The following is a 19,483-nucleotide window of genomic DNA, read 5'->3' on the forward strand; positions in this document are numbered from 1 at the left end:
ACAGGGTAATAGTGGCAATGTTTTATAAGCTGCTGAGGCAATCAGAGGGACTGGCTATATGGAAAAACTTCATAGCTCAATGGGGTAAAAGCTGTGAATATCAGGGGAGGGGTCAGGGAGTCTTGGCTTTGATAGTTGAGGTAATGGTAGAGTGATACCTGAAAGATTCGTTTGCCAGAGTAAGCTATCATTATCCTAAAATTAAAAAAAGGTAAGTTAAGGTGGTTAAGTCAAATAGTGGAGGAATGACATGCTTCAACACTATTATTAATTGGGCTATTTTGAATCCTGAAGGTTAAATCTCATCATAAAGATGAATTAAAGATGACAAGACCATTTAAAAATTTTAATAGGTGGTCTGTAGAAGCAGTGCTTTCTCGTTTTGGATATTTTCTTTTCCACAAATAATTTGTGTATAGGAACTTTAATTCTTTCTTTGGGGTAGTCACTCATGATTATGAAAGGATTCGATCACATTGTTTTTAATTGCAAGAAAATCTTTAGCATCTTCCCTTGTTATAAAACCAGTTACATTGAACCATCTATTTCTTACATAATTCAGTGGCCCAGAGCAACTCACCCAAATTTCTGAACTACACAAAAACACATCACATAAGATCTAGGAACTGGGCTGGGCACAGTGGCTCACACCTGTAATCTCAGCACTTGGGGAGGCCAAGGTGGGAGGATTGCTTGAGCACAGGAGTTCAAGACCAGACTAGACAACATAGACCCTATATCTAAAAAAAAAAAAAAAAATTAAAAATTAGCTGGGTGTGATGGCATGTACCTGCAGTCCTAGTTACTTCGGAGGCTGAAGTGGTAGGATTGTTAAATCCTAGGAGTTTGAGGCTACAGTGAGCTGTGATTGTACCACCACACTGCAGCCTGGGAGACAGAGGGAGACCCTGTCTCTAAAAAGATAATAAAAAATAAAGTAAAAAATCTAGGAGACTGGTTGAAAAAAAGTTGCTGTGTGCACTATCCTCTGTCTTTCTGTTTGTTGGATGCAGAGCACTTAGTTGAAACCTTAGTAGAGAGGCTAAGCTCCAGAAGTATTTCATCCGCAAGGTGTCAATCTGAGGAATTGTTTTCTAGGAGTACACCCTTTTTTTTTTTCTTTTTTTTTTTTTCTTTTTGAGAGAGAGTTTTGCTCTTATTGCCCAGGCTGGAGTGCAATGGTGCGATCTCAGCTCACCACAACCTCCGTCTCCTGGGTTCAAGCGATTCTCCTGCCTTAGCCTCCCGAGTAGCTGGGATTACAGGCATGCGCCACCATACCTGGCTAATTTTGTATTTTTAGTAGAGACGGGGGTTTCTCCATGTTGGTCATGGCTGGTCTTGAACTCCTGACCTCAGGTGATCCGCCCACCTCGGCCTCCCAAAGTGCTGGGATTACAGGCGTGAGCCACTGCACTCGCCCTGTGAGTACACCCATTTTTATCAATACTCCATTAGAATAAAACAATTTGGATTTTCTGTGGAATTCTTATTACAATGATGTCATTAGACTAAGAAGTGTTATTTTTTTAAGGTAAATAACTTACCCCCCCCCCAACACTGTTATCTTTCTTTCCTTTGCTCACCACTCCTCACCCTTTCCCCCAAAACTTGTTTTTTAGTGGGAACTTTGTGATTCAGTGATGTGGATGTCAAGTATTATATACTTAATAATGTGTGTCAGAATAATATGTTAACTGTTTTTTATTTTCCTGTTTTTAATACAACATTAGGATCTCTCTTTCCTCATCACGGTACATTTGAAGTAATAAAGAATACAGATCTTGATCTGGATAAAAAGATACCTGAAGATTACTGTCCTCTTGATGTCCAAATTCCTAGTGATTTAGAGGGGTCTGCATATATCAAGGTATTTGTCAAAATATTTTTCAAGTAATTTCTTATGAATAGCCTGAAGTTAATTTGTTAACCCTTTTTGTTTTTGTTGTCATGTAGGTTTCAATACAAAAACAGGCTCCAGATATAGGCGACCTCGGCACCGTTAACCTCTTCAAACGACCTTTGCCCAAATCCAAACCAGGTATGGTTATGTTCTATCCTCTTAATTTCTGGTCTTATTTGAGCTGACGTTTTAAAATAAACTGAAGATAAATATGGGTAGGAAAAATAGATATTTTGAAGTAAGAACAATTCAAAATATACTTCTAAAATTTGTCAATAAACCATTAGTGAATAGCTGTGCAGTTTTTTTTTTTTTTTTTGAGACCGAGTTTCTCTCCTATTGCCCAGGCTAGAGAACAGTAGCACCATCTCGGCTTATTACAACCTCCACCTCCCAGGTTCAAGCGATTCTTCTGTCTCAGCCTCCCAAGTAGTTGGAATTACAGGAATGCGCCACATTTGTATTTTTAGTAGAGATGGGGTTTCTCCATGTTGGTTGGGCTGGTCTTGAACACCCAGCCTCAGGTGATCCACCCACCTCAGCCTCCCAAAGTGCTAGGATTAAGGGCGTGAGCCACCGGCAACTTTTTTTTAAAGATTGGACTTATTTACTGGTTTTCTCTGTTAAAGAAGTGAGATTTTTATAATTTGGAAAGAATATAGCTTTGCACAGTGGTAGTATCATATCCAATGAGGTTTATCTCTGGCATGATTATTGCTAATTGATGCTTCCCTCTTCAGGAATTGAAACTTCCTCTTTAGGAATGAAAGCTTGGGGTGGCAGGGAACTTCTCAGTACCCTGCTGGGATGATTTGGAACAGTTGGCATTGGCAATTTTTGACAGTCTCTATAGAGACTGAATAGAAAAAAAAGAATATACTGTAATGTAGTGTTTTTCTAAACTTTTGTCATATGTATTCAGATCACCATTTAAACTAATTAATGCATAATATGGTTAGATAATTGACACATATATTTCTTGTCTTTCAGGTTCCCCGCATTGGCAGACAAAATTAGAAGCGGCACAGAATGTTCTCTTATGTAAAGAAATTTTTGCACAGCTCTCTCGGGAAGCTGTTCAAATTAAATCACAAATCCCTCACATTGTAGTGAAAAACCAGATTATCTCTCAGCCTTTTCCGAGTAAGAGCAGCCCTTTTTCGACTTTATGAACAAGACTTTGTGTTTTGGGGAATAGGACAGAGAAGGTAGCTCTTAGGGTGTGTTGGGAGAATAAGGAGAGCAAAGAAATAGTGTGCTATCCATAGTGACAGCCAGTAAAGCATGTAACACAAACTACACTGTGGAATCTGTTCTGTCCTAAATAGTGTGACCCTTGGATTTTTAAGCTACATATTTAAAATTTGCACTTATGTAGTCATTATTGTGGTCAAGAGAAAAGAACATTTGTGCTAGCGTAGCTACAGTTATTTAGCAACAGTTGCTTTGAAGGGAGATTTTTCAGAGATCCTGCCTTAATTGTCTAAATGAGAGGCCAATTTAAAAATGTTTACTCTCACGCCTGTCATCCCAGCACTATGTGAGGCCGCGGCGGGCATGTCACCTGAGGTCAGGAGTTCGAAACCAGCCTGGCCAACATGGTGAAATCCCATCTCTACTAAAACAAAAAAAAATTTGAAAAAAAGAAAAAGTTTACTTATAATAGTCTCAAATTTGTAGAAACTGGATTTTCATTGTATTATTCAAAAGCAGGTAGACTTGCCCCGGGGATCAGTTTGTATTTAGCTTTGCACTTGTTTTTTACATAAATTCTAAGGACTGTCGTCTTTAGAGGGAAGTAGGTTTTAGCAGTGAGAAATTCCATCCTACTTCTCATGGGAGCAGGGAAGACTGTCTTTTACACAGTAAGACTGACTACCAACTCTTATTTTAAAGGAAAAAAACGAATTAATATATAGATTTTTCACCAGTCTTTAGCCACAGTTCAAGGGCAGCAGCCATATTATATGTCAACAGAATTTGAATTATTAAAATACATTGTAGTTTATTATATTCATGAATAGTTTTTTTGTTTTTTTTTTTTTTAGATAAAGTTTCCATTTTATTGTTCAGGCTGGAGTGCAATGGTGTGATCTTGGCTCACTGCAACCCGTCCACCTCCTGGTTCAAGTGATTCTCCTGCCGCAGCCTCCTGAGCTACTGGGAGTATAGGCACACGCCACCATGCCCAGCTAATTTTTTTGTATTTTTAGTAGAGACGGGATTTCACTATGTTGGCCGTGATGATCTTGATCCGCTAACCTTGTGACCCGCCCGCCTTGACCTCCCAACATGCTGGGATTACAGGCGTGAGCCACCGCACCCACCCGAATAGTAATCTTGATATACAGATGTTAATCATTAGGTCTGATCTTCAAGTTTAGAATATACCTTTTGAAAATGAGCTATGATTATACTTTATGAAGATAGTTTGTACCTTTCCATATTTCAGGTTATTTGTATCTGTCCTCCTCCTTTTTATAAATAGATTTGCAGTTATCTATTTCTTTGTGCCATTCCTCAAATGATAAGAAATCCCAAAAATCTACTACTGAGAAGCAATGTCCAGAGGACCACCTTTATGTCCTAGAGCATAATTTGCATCTACTGATTAGAGAGGTAAGGAAATAAATGTATTTCTTTGCACTGTGGTGAGCATGTCCAGGGCAGTGAGTATGCACAAAGCATCCCGCTCCTCTGCTGAGTCTTGATTATTCACATAGAACAACATTCATTGTCTGATATGAAAGATCCTTGCTGTTTCCTAGGGGAATAGAGATAATCAGAATACTGTCCCTGTTCCCAAGCATACCTTCTAGTGGTAGAGATATACAGGTTTTAAAGTAGAGGTGTAAGAAACATGGTGCTAAAGTGCAGAGGGAAGGGTGATTCTGACTGGGGGAGGTAAGGGAAAATGTCTTGCCAGAGTCTGTGAACAGACTAGTTTTATTTTAGGACATGTTCTACTTGTAGATCATCTGCACCTGTTTCCAGGGAGCTGGTTCACAGGCCAGGGTAATTTCAGAAGAATATCCTGTGAAATTTCGTAGAAGTATATATTACAACCTCCCCTGCCCAACCCCAAAACCTGGTTCAGTTGATTGTGATGATACAAGAGTTGTTTTTAAAAAGCTCCTCAGGAGGTTCAGATAGGCAGCCAGGTTTGAGAACCTCTAATCTAGGGTATAGTGAAAGAACTATTTACTGATTGTATTTGTTCTATTTATGAGACTCAATGAAGAGGATTGTTTTATATTTTAAAACTTTTAAAATAAAAAAGCTTGAGATCCTTTTGTGGTTCAAAAGCATGTTGGGCTTTCATGCTCATGCGTGAGTTGTGACTCCCTCAAACCTTATTAGGATGTCGGCGCGTTACCCATCTGACATGAGAAAAGGAAAAAAGTTACAGCTTGAGAGGGACCTTCTCTTTACAGACTTGCATTAAGTGTGACCTAGTGGATGCTAGCATTTTTCTCCAAGGTTGGATTGTTTTCATATGTGGTTCAAATCCATTCCTTTCAGTGTTTCTAAGATGTCAGCCATGTTTTGATTAAATATTGTGTAGCGTTTACTAATGTGGATATTGGTTATTTAAAATGACTGTTTTTGTTAGTTTCATAAACAGACCTTGAGTTCCATCATGATGCCTCATCCAGCAAGTGCCCCTTTTGGCCACAAGAGAATGAGACTTTCAGGTCCTCAAGCTTTTGATAAAAATGAAATTAATTCATTACAATCCAGTGAAGGGCTTCTGGAAAAAATAATTAAACAAGCAAAGCATATTTTTCTAAGGAGTAGGTAAGGTTGAACAAAGTTACTGTTTTCTGTTTTTTCTTTGAAATTGCAGTTTGTTTTCTTCTATTATTTCATACACTTTTTTGGGATGCTTTAATTTTTTTATTTTCGGCAGAGGAAGTGGTAAGAGTTTATTTATGGTCGTAGACTGGGTCCTGTCAAGTCTGGGGAAGACTTAAATCTGTGTCTGATCTAACAGTATTCTTTCTAACACTGTCACTTTTTTGCAAAGACAACTGACTAGGAATGTGCCTTACAATACCATACTTTCTTCAGTAACCCAGCCATGAGATACTTACTTCTGAACTGATTTAAATGTTTTTCTTGAGGGTTTCTGTATGTTTTGTTTCTTGCACATTTTAGAGTTTGGAAAGCACTTGCCTTCATGTTAACTTATTTAACCTTTGTTCTTGGGGCAGGAAGTATTAACCCTGTGTTTACTGATAAGATTGAGGCTTAAAGAAGTTATGCACCTTTCTCAAGGTTACACAGCTAAAAAGTTGCAGAACCAGGATTTATGCCCAGGTCTATGTAATGCCAAAGCTCTTATTTTTTCCTTTATATATACTGCTTACAAAATAACATGGCATGATTACATATAAATGTATCTTTTTCAGTGCTAAAGGGTGCTTTTCTATTTTATTATTGGTACTTGGTGAAAAGGCCTGTTTTTACTTCATTTGTAATTATGCCTTGGTAGTACTCCAGAATTTCAGGCATGGGCATTGTCATTAAATAGATGATATTTTATTTTTGATTTCCAGTCTTTTTCTTGTTAATACAGTTTTTTTTAGTACATGAGTTTGTAGTCTTAAAGTGGAAATTTAGGTCCTTCAGCTTTTAGTAAAAGGAATTAGGGAGACATGTTAGAGAAGACAGCATGATACAGTGAAAGGAGTAGGGGACTAGGGATGAAAGGTGTGTAAGCCAAGGCTCAATCGTTTGCTAAATAACTTCAAGCAAGGCATTTAGTGTCTATGGTCCCCCACTTAATTCCCTGTCAATAGTAGGTATAGGAGTGGGGTCTTAGTAGGTATAGGATGTATGTAGAAGTTTATTGTAAGTAATAAAGTATTATATAGTAGGTTACTGTTTCTTACCATTAATACAGTTCAACTTAAAAAGCTGATAATTTGAGTAGTCTTTCAAATTTCTGATTGACCATAAATTTAAATATTCCCCAAAATAAATGATCAGCATAAAAATAGCTATTTTTAGAGCCATTATAAATTTCAGAGTAGTAAGTGTAGCCTTGGAAGCAGCAAAAGCTTTAAAAATGTTACTTCTTTCTGGTGTGCAAAAAGCTTAGTGAAGAAAAAAAGACCCTGGCTGGGCATGGTGGCTCACCCCTGTAGTCCCTATGCTTTAGGAGGCCAAGATGGGAAGCTTGCTTGAGCCCAGGAGCCCAGGAGTTTGAGACCAGCCTGGGCAATGTAGTGAGACCTTGTCTCTACAAGAAATTTTTTTTTTTTTGAGACGAAGTCTCACTGTGTTACCCAGGCTGGAGTGCAGTGGTGCAGCTCACTGCAAACTCTGCCTCCTGGGTTCAAGCAATCATCCCACCTCAACCTCCCGAGTATTTGGGATTACAAGCATGCACCACCATGCCTGGCTAATTTTTGTGTTTTTAGTAGAGATGGGGTTTCACCATGTTGGCCAGGCTGGTCCCGAACTCCTGACCTCAAGTGATCTGCCCACCTCGGTCTCCCAACATGCTGGGATTACAGGCGTGAGCCACTGTGCCTGGCCAGGAAGTCTTTTAAAAAATAGCTGGGCTTGGTATGGTGGCTCATGCCTGTAAACTCAGCATTCAGGGAGGCCAGGCAGATCCTTTGATTCCAGGAGTTTGAGACCAGCCTGGGCAACATGGCCCATCTCTACAAAAAATTTAAAAAATTAGCCAGCTGTGGTGGTATGCACTTGTAGTCCCAGCTACTTGGGAGGCTGAGGCTGGAACATCGCTTGAGCCTGGGATGTTGAGGCTGCAGTGAGCTGTGATCACTCCAGTACGCTCCAGTTATGGTGACAGAGCGAAGCTGTATGTTAAAAAAGGAAAAAAAGACTGATGTGTATGATACCATGCACTGTGAGATTTCTTGACGTGTTAATATATTTTTATGTATATATGTCAGAGTGTATGTGTGTCTTTAAAAACGAAATCAGAGATTATAAAATTTTATATCCTTCTGAGTTCATACCTCAGGGGTGACACCAGAACAAACGAAAACTTTATACCTTGCATTCATTTAATATTGTATTATAAAGTTTTTCATCTTTTATTAAAGGTTTTTAAATGTATTTTAATAGCTGTATAATATCCTATTATATAAATACTTCATGATTTCCCAATTTTCCATTGCTAGATAATTTTATTTCCAGTTTAACGGTTCTTGTAATGCTCACACACATACATATCTTCTATAGGAATTATGAAGCACTGTCAGGGAAACACACCAAGGAAAAAGGAAAATAAATTTCAGAATGTATTGTAAGAAGCCAGTACTGTAGCAGCAGACCAAACCCTAAGTCTGTTAATGTAAAAGCCCCTTGTGCCTACTGGCTCTTCTCATTTCTTCCCGTTTTCTTTTAAAATTAAATTTTTTTTTTTTTTTTTTTTTAAACTAAATTTTGAGGTGGGGCATGGCATGGTGGCTCATGCCTGTAATCCTAGCACTTTAGGAGGCCAAGGAGGGCAGATCACTTGAGGTCAGGAGTTCTATAGCAGGCTGACCAACATGGCAAAACCTCGTTTCTACTAAAAATAGAAAAATTAGCCAAGCGTGGTGACACACGCCTGTAGTCTAAGCTACACTCTGGAGGCTGAGACAGGAGAATCGCTTGAACCTGGGAGGTGGAGGTTGCAGTGAGCTAAGATTGTACCACTGCACTCCAGCCTGGGTGATAGAGTGAGACCGTCTCTTAAAAAAAAAAAAATTTCCCAGCACTTTAGGAGGCCGAGACGGGCGGATCATGAGGTCAAGAGATCGAGACCATCCTGGCTAACACGGTGAAACCCCGTCTCTACTAAGAAAATACAAAAAACTAGCTGGGCGAGGTGGCTAGTAGTCCCAGGTAACTGTAGTCCCAGCTACTCGGGAGGCTGAGGCAGGAGAATGGCCTAAACCTGGGAGGCGGAGCTTGCAGTGAGCTGAGATCCAGCCACTGTGCTCCAGCCTGGGCGACAGAGCGAGACTCCGTCTCAAAAAAAAAAAAAAAAATTTGAGACAGCATCTTACTCTGGCCTAGACTGGAGTGCAGTGCAGTAGTGGGGTCAAAGCTCACTGTAACCTGGAACTGCTGGGCTCAAGTGATATCCTGCCTCAGTCTCTTGAGTAGCAGGGACTACGCATGCACACCACTGTGCCAGCTAATTTTCTTTTTATTTATAGAGACTGGTTGTCGATACGTTGCTTGGGTTTGTTTTGAACTCCTGGTATCAAGCGATCTTCCCTCCTTGTCCCCGCAAAGTGTTTTGATTGCAGGTGTGAGCCACCCCCAGGCCTGCCTTTCTTTTTCCAGTAAAATGTTAAAAATTAGATAATTAGAAACTGAGGGTTGGTTAATTTAAATGATTTATGCTTTGGTTCTAAGTGTTGGCTGTTGATTAGTGTGTATAAGATTATTGGCTTTGGGATTAGATTCCCAGGTTTTTGACTCTGGATTTAGACTCCCAGGTTTTGTATCCCAGTTTACATCTATGTGACCTTGGGCAAATTGCTTAACATTGCTAAAGTTTTTCCTCTTATAAGAATGGAAATAATAGGCCGGGCGCGGTGGCTCAAGCCTGTAATCCCAGCACTTTGGGAGGCCGAGACGGGCGGATCACGAGGTCAGGAGATCGAGACCATCCTGGCTAACACGGCGAAACCCCGTCTCTACTAAAAAATACAAAAAACTAGCCGGGCGAGGTGGCGGGCGCCTGTAGTCCCAGCTACTCGGGAGGCTGAGGCAGGAGAAAGGCGTAAATCCGGGAGGCGGAGCTTGCAGTGAGCTGAGATCCGGCCACTGCACTCCAGCCCGGGCGACAGAGCCAGACTCCGTCTCAAAAAAAGAATGGAAATAATAGTGCCTACCTAATAAGGTTAAGATTAAATGATATGTTAGTAAGATTAAATGATATAATTCATGAAAGCACTTACTATAATGCTTGCTATATAATGAATTATACTTGATGAATCTTATTTCTTGTTTGTATTGATATTTTTCTTTTTTTGGAGTATAAGGTTTTGATTGTGCAAAAAATCTCTAGCTTCTCTTGAATATGATTATAATTTCATTACACTAATGGGTCTAAATGTGGGTATGTCCCAAGTCATTTTTACCAGGGATCAAATACTGACATTTATGAATGATTTATATTAGATTTATACCCTAAAATATCGAATATCCTTCTCATTCATTTCCTGATAAGCTTTTCTGAGTGGAAGAAAATGAATAAAGGGAATAAATCTATCATGAATCGTGATAATCAGGGGTGTTTGATGAGAGTATATTGTAGTGTGAAGCTGAGAACCTACACATTCAAGCAGTATGAAAGGGTTCTTAGAACTACCTCTGCCTTCGTTTAAAGTCTGCCTTACACATAGTGGTAGTTTTAAAAAGTAGTTTTAAAATTTTCATAAAATTGATGAATCATTTATAGTCCTATCATTTTGTATGGTGACTTAAAAAGTTTTTTAACCTCTTGTGTTTAAAAGAGCTGCTGCAACCATTGACAGCTTAGCAAGCCGAATTGAGGATCCTCAGATACAAGCTCATTGGTCAAATATCAATGATGTTTATGAATCTAGTGTGAAAGTTTTAATCACATCACAAGGCTATGAGCAAATATGCAAGTAAGTGGCCAAAATAAAAGTTTTGTATTTAATATGTTAATTGCTGTTGATGTTTGCTGAGTAATTGTATTAAGCATTTGGTTTTTATTTGCTAGGGTGGCATAACATTTCTGTAAATTATATAAACTGTAGAGTGTTTTTTTGTTTTGTTTTGTTTTTTGTATTTTTAGTAGAGACGGGGTTTCACCGTGTTAGCCAGGATGGTCTCGATCTCCTGACCTCGTGATCCGCCCGCCTCAGCCTCCCAAAGAGAGTGTTTTTTTTTTTTTTTTTTTTTTTTTTTTTTTTTTTTTTTTTTAGGTGGAGTCTCACTCTTTTACCCAGGTTGGAGTGCAGTGATGTTCATAACTGACTGCAGCCTCAAGCTCCTGGGTTCAAGGAATTCTTCTGCCTCAACCTCCTGAGTAGCTGGGACTATAGGTGTGTGCCCCCATGCCCAGCTAATTAAAAAAAATTTTTTTTTTTGAGAAACAGGTCTATGTTGCCCATGCTGGTCTTGAACTCCTGGACTCCAGCAATCCTCCTGTCTTGGCCTCCCAAAGTGCTGGGATTACAGGCATGAGCCACCACTCCCGGCGACTGTTTTTTTGTTTTTTGTTTTTTTTGATGGCAATTAGTTATTAGGAGAAAATTCATAAAGTCTATTTTTAAACATTGTAAGAATGAGAGGTAAGAATGTCTAAAAACTGGTCTCTATTAGGTAAATGTCACATATTTGAGCTGGAGTAAACAATGAATCCTAGCACTGAGCAGAAGGCTGCCTTACCTTTTGAGACTCCGGGTCTGCTTCAGTTCTTGCCTAATGGCTATGGCAGGTCTAGTATATTCGAAGTTAATAGATAGGGCCATTTGTATTCTAGCCTGTACTCCATGTTATGCCTAGAACAGCCTAAGTTTTATAGCTCTCATGACCTGGTGTTGATCCTGGGTCTAATCCAGTTCATGATTATGCCCTAAAAACTAGGTTGATAACTGTGTGTCTGTGAAGGAGGTAAGACGGTTTTTGTCCCCAGCCTTCATAGGAATGCAGTCTACTTGATTTACATTCACAAATCACGACTTAATACAATTGGCCAGTAGCCGTTAAAGGACTTTTTAGGCTACCTTTTGAGCCTCTTTGAAATTTAACACCTGACATTTGTCAGGGTCTGTGACTACGTTTTATTTTTAAAGTGTTAGTTGGTTTAATTCCTTTTTGTCTCAATTTGTGTTTTTGAGATGGTGGGCATCTCACAATGCTGTTGTCCAGGCTGATCTCAAACTCCTGGGCTCAAGCAGTCCTCCTGCCTCTGCCTCCTGTGTAGCTGGGACTACAGGTGTGCACTACCATACCCTTCTTAGTTGCTTTATTTCAGACAGACGTAACTAGCCACAGTAAAGCAAAACATACTGTGAAACACAGAATAATGACCCTTGGGAGTAGGAGCAGAAAATACTTTTATAATGCTATTTTTTTCTTTCTTTTTGATTTTTTCCTATGTATAGTCATTCCCAATATAATACTATTTTTAATGCAGAGGTTTTAATTCACTTAAAAAATGAAAAAATAGTAGATAAGTGTGAGAGCAGATGTAGAGTATGAAAGAATACACAATGGGAAGGAAACTAGTCCTGAAACTTCCAGAGAAAGATGGTGGAATAAAGTGGAGTCATAGAGTTTTCTTCCCCTGTCTAAAGAAATAATAACATAATTGGGGTGATTTGAGGGTGGGGTGGGAGAAAGTAGGTGTTGAACATAGATGAAACAAGTTTGGATTGCATTTTTAGCTGTTAAAACTGGGTGATGGAATTATAGGCTTTCATTATATTATACTTCTATTGGTGTTTATTATTTATTTGCTGATAACCCTTTTGCCCTCCTACTGTTTGTGTTTAAAATTTTCCATAGTAAAAAGTTGAGAGAGACTGAGTGCAATGGGAAGGAAAAGAGAAAGTTATCATCATTGAATTGTTTATACTTAGAACTGAGACTAAAACTGTGGGGTTATGATTACAGGTCCCAATGTAAACGTGCTAAACTTCCATGAAGAAAAGTTAGTGATGATGTAGCCTTGACAGGATCAGGAGTGGAGGAGAAGTAGAAGGCAGTAGTAGAATGCCCTTTTCCTCATCTTCTATAGCTGGTGTATTAGGATTCTCTAGAGAGACAGAACTAATTGAAAATACACACACACACACACACACACACACGTGGGAGTTTATTTAGTATTAACTTACACGATCACAAGGTCCCACAATAGGCCATCTGCCAGCTGAGGAGCAAGGAGAGCCAGTCCAAGTTCCAAAACTAAAGAACTTGGAGTTGATGTTCAAGGGCAGCAAGCATCCTGCAGAGAGAAAGATGTAGGCTGGGAGGCTAGGCCAGTCTCTCTTTTCACATTTTTCTGCCTGTTTATATTGTAGCCATGCTGGCAGCTGATTAGATTGTACCCACCCAGATTAAGGGTGGGTCTACCTTTCCCAGCCCACTGACTCAAATGTTAATCTCCTTTGGATGAGGATGTTAACATCCTCACAGACATACCTAGGACTAATACTTTGTATCCTTCAGTCCAATCAAGTTGACAGTATTAACCATCGCAGCTGGGCTCAACTTAGGCTGTTGAAAGTTGAAAATAATTCTCAGAATTCCTTTGGATCAGTCATTTAAAACAGTTTCTTCCACATCTTTCTAGGAATGTCTATGTACTTACAAGCGTATATATCCTACCTGTTCCTGTACCCTACCTCTCTTTAAAAAGAGGTTTTTTTTTACATATACATGTAGAAGACATGCAACCCTACCTCTCTTACACAGTTTTGTATGCTTTCTAAAAACATATTACACATAACAAAATTCACCATTTTAAAGTGGACACAGTTCAGTGGTCTTTAGTGTATTCCCTGTGTTGTATAACCATCATCATCTAATTATTGAACATTTCCATCACCCCGAAAAGAAACTCTATATGTATTAGCAGTCATTTGCAATTTACGTGCTTTTTAAACTCAGTAGTATTTTTTTGAAATAGTTCAACTTATGCAGGTAGGTTTAATGATCAGAATACAATGGAATCAATTAGGTAAAACTGTATACAGGAAATGCTTTACAGAGTAGTAAATGTGGACTACTTTATGTGGACTGTTTTAACAAGGTTTAAAATATATGGATTATTCTGCATTATTCTGAGTTAAAATTATTCATGTTGCCATAAGGTCCAGAAATACAGACAGGTACACATAATAAACAATTTATTGCTCAGTAGTAGTATATGAGTGAGTAAACATTATTTTGTTAGCACATAGGTCTACCTCGTTTTTTTCTTACAGTCTTTTTGTATTCCATTATATGTCCCAAATTTTTAATCAGTCTTCTGTTCTGAACATTTTTGTTGAGTATCAGCCAAATAATTTGTGCATGTACAGGTATATCCATTTATAGGGTAAAGTCCTACGAGTATAATTGCTGGGTTAAAACAGAAGGACGTTTGGCTGGGCACGGTGGCTCACGCCTCTATCCCCCGCATTTTGGGAGGTTGAGGCGGACGGATCACTTGAGGCCAGGAGTTCGAGCCCAGCCTGGCCAACATGGTGAAACCCTGTCCCTACTAAAAACAGAAAAATTAGCTGGGTACGGTGGTACATGCTTGTAGTTCCAGCTGCTTGGGAGGCTAAAGTGGGGGAATCATTTGAACCCAGGAGACAGAGGTTGCAGTGAGCTGAGATTGCGCCACTTCATTCCTGCCTGGGTGATAGAGTGAGATCCTGTCTCAGAAAAGATAAGGACATTTAAATTTCTAATTAGTACTACCAAATTGTTCTTCAATTGGTTGCCACAAGTATGCATTCACCAACAGTGAGTGATAAGAATCCCTGTTCCTTCACACCTTGTTTTAAGAAAAGAATTCTAAAATGTTTGTTAGATGTATGATGTATATATCTTTAAGCCTTTTGAGTTTTGTTTTTCTTTGAGAAAACAGTGTAAACTTTAGTTCATCAAAATTACAACTTAAACCAGGCATGGTTGCACACACCTGAAGTCCCAGCCTCTCAGGAGGCTGAGGCAGGAGGGGATTACTCAACGTCAGGATTTCAAGGATGCAGTGCGCTATGATGGCACCATGGATAAAACCACTGCACTCCAGCCTAGGCAACATAGCAAGACCTTGTCTTTTTTTTTTTTTTTTTTTTTTGGAGATGGAGTTTTGCTCTGTCATCGGATTGGAGTGTAGTGGTGTGATCTTGGCTCACTGCAACCTGTGTCTCCTGGGTTCAAGCAATTCTTCTGCGTCAGCCTCCTGAATAGCTGGGACTACAGGTGTGTGCCACCACGCCCACCTAATTTTTGTATTTTTAGTAGAGGTGGGATTTCACCATGTTGGCCAGGATGGTCTTGATCTCTTGACCTTGTGATCGCCTGCCTCGGCCTCCCTGAATGCTGGGATTACAGGCATGAGCCACTGCACCCAGCCTCTATTTTTTTTTTTTTTATTTCAACTTTATATAGACAATCACCAAAATGCTTTATTGTGAAATATTTAAAACAAAGTTAGAAACAAGCACTATTATCAAATGTGAGAGGATATAAAGCTGTTTTTTCCTGCATTTTTAAAATCTGTGTTATTAGGGGATTTCAGATTTCTTGGATGTATTACACGCTGAAATTTTATAAGTTCCTTTGGAAGAGTGCAGTGATCTGCTTGTTATTTACGGGCTATTGTATGAGTTTTTTTATTTGGCCTAAGCCAACTTAATGGAGTATATATATTCTGACTTGTTTGCCAGTTTTTTCAGTAGGAGAAGGTAAAGAGTTAACAAAACTGTTTCTCTTTCTGTATGAGAATGTGCTCTTTGTTAACGCTGGCTCTAAGGCCTTGGAAGCCTGTTAAGGAAAGATGTCATCTGTATTACTAGGCAACATTGCTTATAGTAAAAATGATCTCAAATTGGTAAAATGCATCTGAACCGGGAGAAATTTTAAATAACTGATGGGAATGCCTTTGGACTTCCCTGGATGGTGGTGACTTTTAAAACTGGGCTTAGCTTGTGGAAACCATGCCTATGGAGTTGTTACAAGAGCTTATGGCTCCTGTTAGGGCAGGTCCCACATATACCCGATGTGGATCTCTTCTCCTTGCAGCAAAGGTGTTCTGCTGCTATATAGACGGTTGCATGGCCTGCTGGCAAGCTGTGGTCCCTTCACATCCTTCTGGGTAGACTGGTACTCGGTGTGGTCTATGGTATTCTGGGGTGAGTCTGTTTAGTTGAACCTAAGAAGACCCCTGCATATTCTCTATGGATGTTGGTGTGGGTTGTTAAAACGTTTTCTTTTTGGCCGGGTACCGGGGCTCAGGCCTGTAATCCCAGCAGTTTGGGAGGCCAAGGCAGGTAGATCACTTCAGGTCAGGAGTTCGAGACCAGCCTGGCCAACATGGTGAAATACTGTCTCCACTAAAAATAACAAAAATTAGCTGGGCGTGGTGGCAGGTGCCTGTCATCCCAGCTACTTGAGAGGCTGAGTCAGGAGAATCTCTTGAACTCAGGAGAGGCAGGTTGCAGTGAGCTGAGATCGTGCCACTGCACTCCAGCCTGGGCAACAGACTGAGACTTTGTCTAAAAAAATAATAATAATAATTTTTAATTTGATATTGAGGTTTATTATTTATGATATTGTATAAGATAATTTTGAACATCTCTGATTTTTAGTATGTATGTCTATACAGGTCCATTCAGCTGCAATTGAATATTGGAGTTGAGCAGATTCGAGTTGTACATAGAGATGGAAGAGTAATCACACTGTCTTATCAGGAGCAGGAGCTACAGGATTTTCTTCTGTCTCAGGTAACAGTTGCAGGTTGTGTTTTAAGCCCTTCTTCGCATAGCTACTTAAAGAACAAATTGGTTAAAAAGTAGTTAAAAATGTAATAAATTATGTAAGAAGAAAATTTTTTTCCAGTAGAAATTAAATTCTGTTTAATTTCTAATGCACATTTTACAACCTGTTGATTAATTGAAAGTACTGATAAGCTGTCCTAGGTTTTCACATAGTTTATCTTAAGATGAAGGACCAGTTCTGAGACTGGCAAGTTTTTTTCCCCTCATGTCATATTTGTGAATGTTTACAAAATCTATAAGGTTTACAACATCTCCAGAGTTGTTGTAGAAACTGAAGAAAACTAGAGAAAGGGAGATCATATAAAAAATTATAATGATCATTATCCATAATAAATAAAGTAGTTTAACCTCAAGTCCAAGGGGCAGTATAGAAAGTGATGGGTTTGAGGCTGGGTATGGTGGTTTGTGCCTATAATCCCAGCATTTTAGGAGGCTGAAGTGAGAGGATCACTTCAGGTCAGGAGTTCAATACCAGCCTGGGCAGCATAGAAAGATCCCTGTCTCTACAAAAATAGAAAATTGGGTGGGTGTGTTGGTATGTAACTATAGTCATAGCTGTTAGGGAAGCCGAGGCAGGAGGGTTGCCTGAGCCCGGGTGTTCGAGGTTACAGTGAGCTATGATTGGTCTCACTGTGCTTCAGCCCAGAGTGACAGAGCGAGATACCATCTCTTTAAAAAACAAAAAAAAAGTGATGTGTTCTAGCCCCAGCATTACGACAAACTTGCTTTGTGACATCAGACGAATTTCTAGCCCTTTCTTTTCATATCTAACAGTATTTTTCCTAATTTCTTCATGGAGTTTTTAATGACCCAGTGAAATACTGAATTATAAGATAAAGGGTAGGTTTTTGAAATGTTAATGCAAGATACTATTTTTTTTTCACATTAAAAAAAAACAGTTTCCACCTCAGAAGCAATGATCTTTTATACTGATTTGCTTCTTTGGTGCCAAGTAAATAAAATTCATTTGTTAGGTATGGCAGCTCTTGGCTAATTACATCCAAATTGGTTTGGTCACCTTAAGCACACACACAAAAATATATTAGAACACTATTGAGCAGGTCCCAGAATCAACGGGAGGTCCAGAGAACAAGGCTTACAAATGGATAGGGATCAACGCTAGATGTGAGAACCATGGCCAGGGGAATGGCACTAATGCTGTCCCAGCACTGCTGCCTTCAGCACTGGTGACAGAATGCATTCTAAATTGCCCCCATTGTATCAGTCAGAGTCTTAACCAGAAATAGGTGGCAGACTCAGGAGGATAATTTTAGGAGGGCCTAGTTACTAAAAATCTATTTACAAAGGTATGGGTGTAGGAGAGCCACCAGGGATAGTGTGGTAACCTGCTGCTAGTCGTCGTAACCAGGTAACCAGGCCCCAGGGGTTTAGTGGTCACCATTGCTAGGCCAAAGTTAAGAGGAAGGACAGATTACAGGAACCCTAAGGGGGAGAGTCATGTAGAACAGTCCATCTTGAGAAGCCTAGCAGCCAGTCAAGAGATACAACCAGCCTAGACAACCTCACAGGGAGGATGCCAGGGGAATAAATACCCTGACCTCACTCTTCCTTGCCGTCCTTCTCGCTCTCTTTGGATGGCTCCCATTACCTGAACCCAGCCCAAAGCCAGAGGACGTAAGAAGGTATTAGTGTAACCACGTGTGTCAGCCTCCCAGGGCAGAAAATAAGGTAGACAGTGGATTGAAGGGGCAAAGGTTGCACCGTATTCAGTGATCTAGATGGGAGCCTTCAGTTGGCCAAATTTATGTCGTATGTCTGTGCTTAAGCTGCCGGTGGGCAGGAGAAGCAAGTATCAGGCAACTTTTGCTTTTGCAGTGGAAGGTGGAGTCTTATTCCCTCCCCTTACGTTACAGACAGGAGGATTCCTCAGACCTAAGATAGGGTTGCTGTACTAGTCAGTCAGCACCCCAACAAAAGTTTACTTTATGGTCGTGATGTTAAGTCACTGCAAATATCTCTGCTGATTGTCAGTCAAGTGTCCTTTTTCATTCACAGATGTCACAGCACCAGGTACATGCGGTTCAGCAACTCGCCAAGGTTATGGGCTGGCAAGTACTGAGCTTCAGTAATCATGTGGGACTTGGGCCCATAGAGAGCATTGGTAATGCATCTGCCATCACGGTGGCCTCCCCGAGTGGGGACTATGCTATTTCAGGTACTTTCTGCTGCTTTGAATGAGAAGGGACCACTGGGAGTTTGGCTTTAACATTTAGTTTTAGTAATTAAATACTGGTAAGAGTAATTCATCTCTACAATAAATTAGTTAATGTTGTATTTACACTGAATGTCTCTTTGATCATAGCTATTATTCAGAGCAAGAGATTATTATTTCTTTTTCTAGTAATTATAACAAATGTTTAGATTGGCAGCACATTTTCCTGAGATAGTCTGAAAAGTGTCATCAGCATTGTTACTCCTACAGTCCCAAAGTTTAATGGATAAAAACTTCAAAAAAATATACTGCTGTAAACACGGGAAGAAAATATCTGTTCCTACAAATAGTAAAGGGATGGAAGAGAGAGGAGTATCTAATAGTATCTAATGCAAGATACTATTTTTTTCACATAAAAAAATAGTAACAGTTTTTAAAATTTTTTAAATAAATAAAAACATTTTAAATAATGTATTTTGTTTTGTTTTGTTTTGTTTTATTTTATTTATTTATTTTTATTTATTTTTTTTTTGAGACGGAGTCTCGCTCTGTCGCCCAGGCTGGAGTGCAGTGGCGTGATCTTGGCTCACTGCAACCTCTGCCTCCCAGTTTCAAGCGATTCTCCTGCTTCAGCCTCCCGAGTAACTGGGACTGCAGGTGCCCATCATCACACTGGACTAATTTTTGTATTTTTAGTAGAGGCAGCGTTTTGCCATGTTGGCCAGGCTGGTCTCGAACTCCTAACCTCAGATGATCCGCCCACCTCGGCCTCCCAAAGTGCTGGGATTACAGGCATGAGCCACCGCACCTGGCCGAGGAGAAGTATTTTATTAAGCACTTTCTACGAGTAGGCACTGTAATAGGCACTTGCATGAGTATTACATAGCTTAAATTTACATTTGA

At 39.6% G+C, this 19,483-nt stretch overlaps 1 protein-coding gene, 1 non-coding gene and 1 pseudogene across 4 annotated transcripts in view; all 3 read left to right on the forward strand.

The window, feature by feature from the left end:
• MED17 (mediator complex subunit 17) overlaps positions 1-19,483 on the forward strand; it is a 39,300-nt gene that overhangs the window by 7,527 nt on the left and 12,290 nt on the right. For all 3 annotated transcript variants that reach the window (XR_012094413.1, XM_008020544.3, XM_008020546.3), the window contains exons 4-11: positions 1,734-1,870; positions 1,957-2,041; positions 2,894-3,046; positions 4,392-4,522; positions 5,517-5,701; positions 10,396-10,533; positions 16,236-16,353; positions 18,424-18,583. Coding sequence is in view for 2 of the 3 variants with exons in the window: in XM_008020544.3 (XP_008018735.1) it covers positions 1,734-1,870; positions 1,957-2,041; positions 2,894-3,046; positions 4,392-4,522; positions 5,517-5,701; positions 10,396-10,533; positions 16,236-16,353; positions 18,424-18,583 (1,107 nt within the window). In the remaining variant the exon portion in view is untranslated. The remainder of the gene's footprint in view (positions 1-1,733; positions 1,871-1,956; positions 2,042-2,893; positions 3,047-4,391; positions 4,523-5,516; positions 5,702-10,395; positions 10,534-16,235; positions 16,354-18,423; positions 18,584-19,483) is intronic.
• LOC119626669 (U4 spliceosomal RNA) lies at positions 2,564-2,759 on the forward strand (annotated as a pseudogene).
• LOC119626655 (small nucleolar RNA U13) lies at positions 5,190-5,289 on the forward strand. Its single transcript, XR_005242813.1, has one exon. It is a non-coding gene; the product is annotated as a small nucleolar RNA U13 (small nucleolar RNA).

This window comes from Chlorocebus sabaeus, chromosome 1 (genome assembly GCF_047675955.1).
Source record: "Chlorocebus sabaeus isolate Y175 chromosome 1, mChlSab1.0.hap1, whole genome shotgun sequence".
NCBI classification, from domain to species: Eukaryota; Metazoa; Chordata; class Mammalia; order Primates; family Cercopithecidae; genus Chlorocebus; species Chlorocebus sabaeus.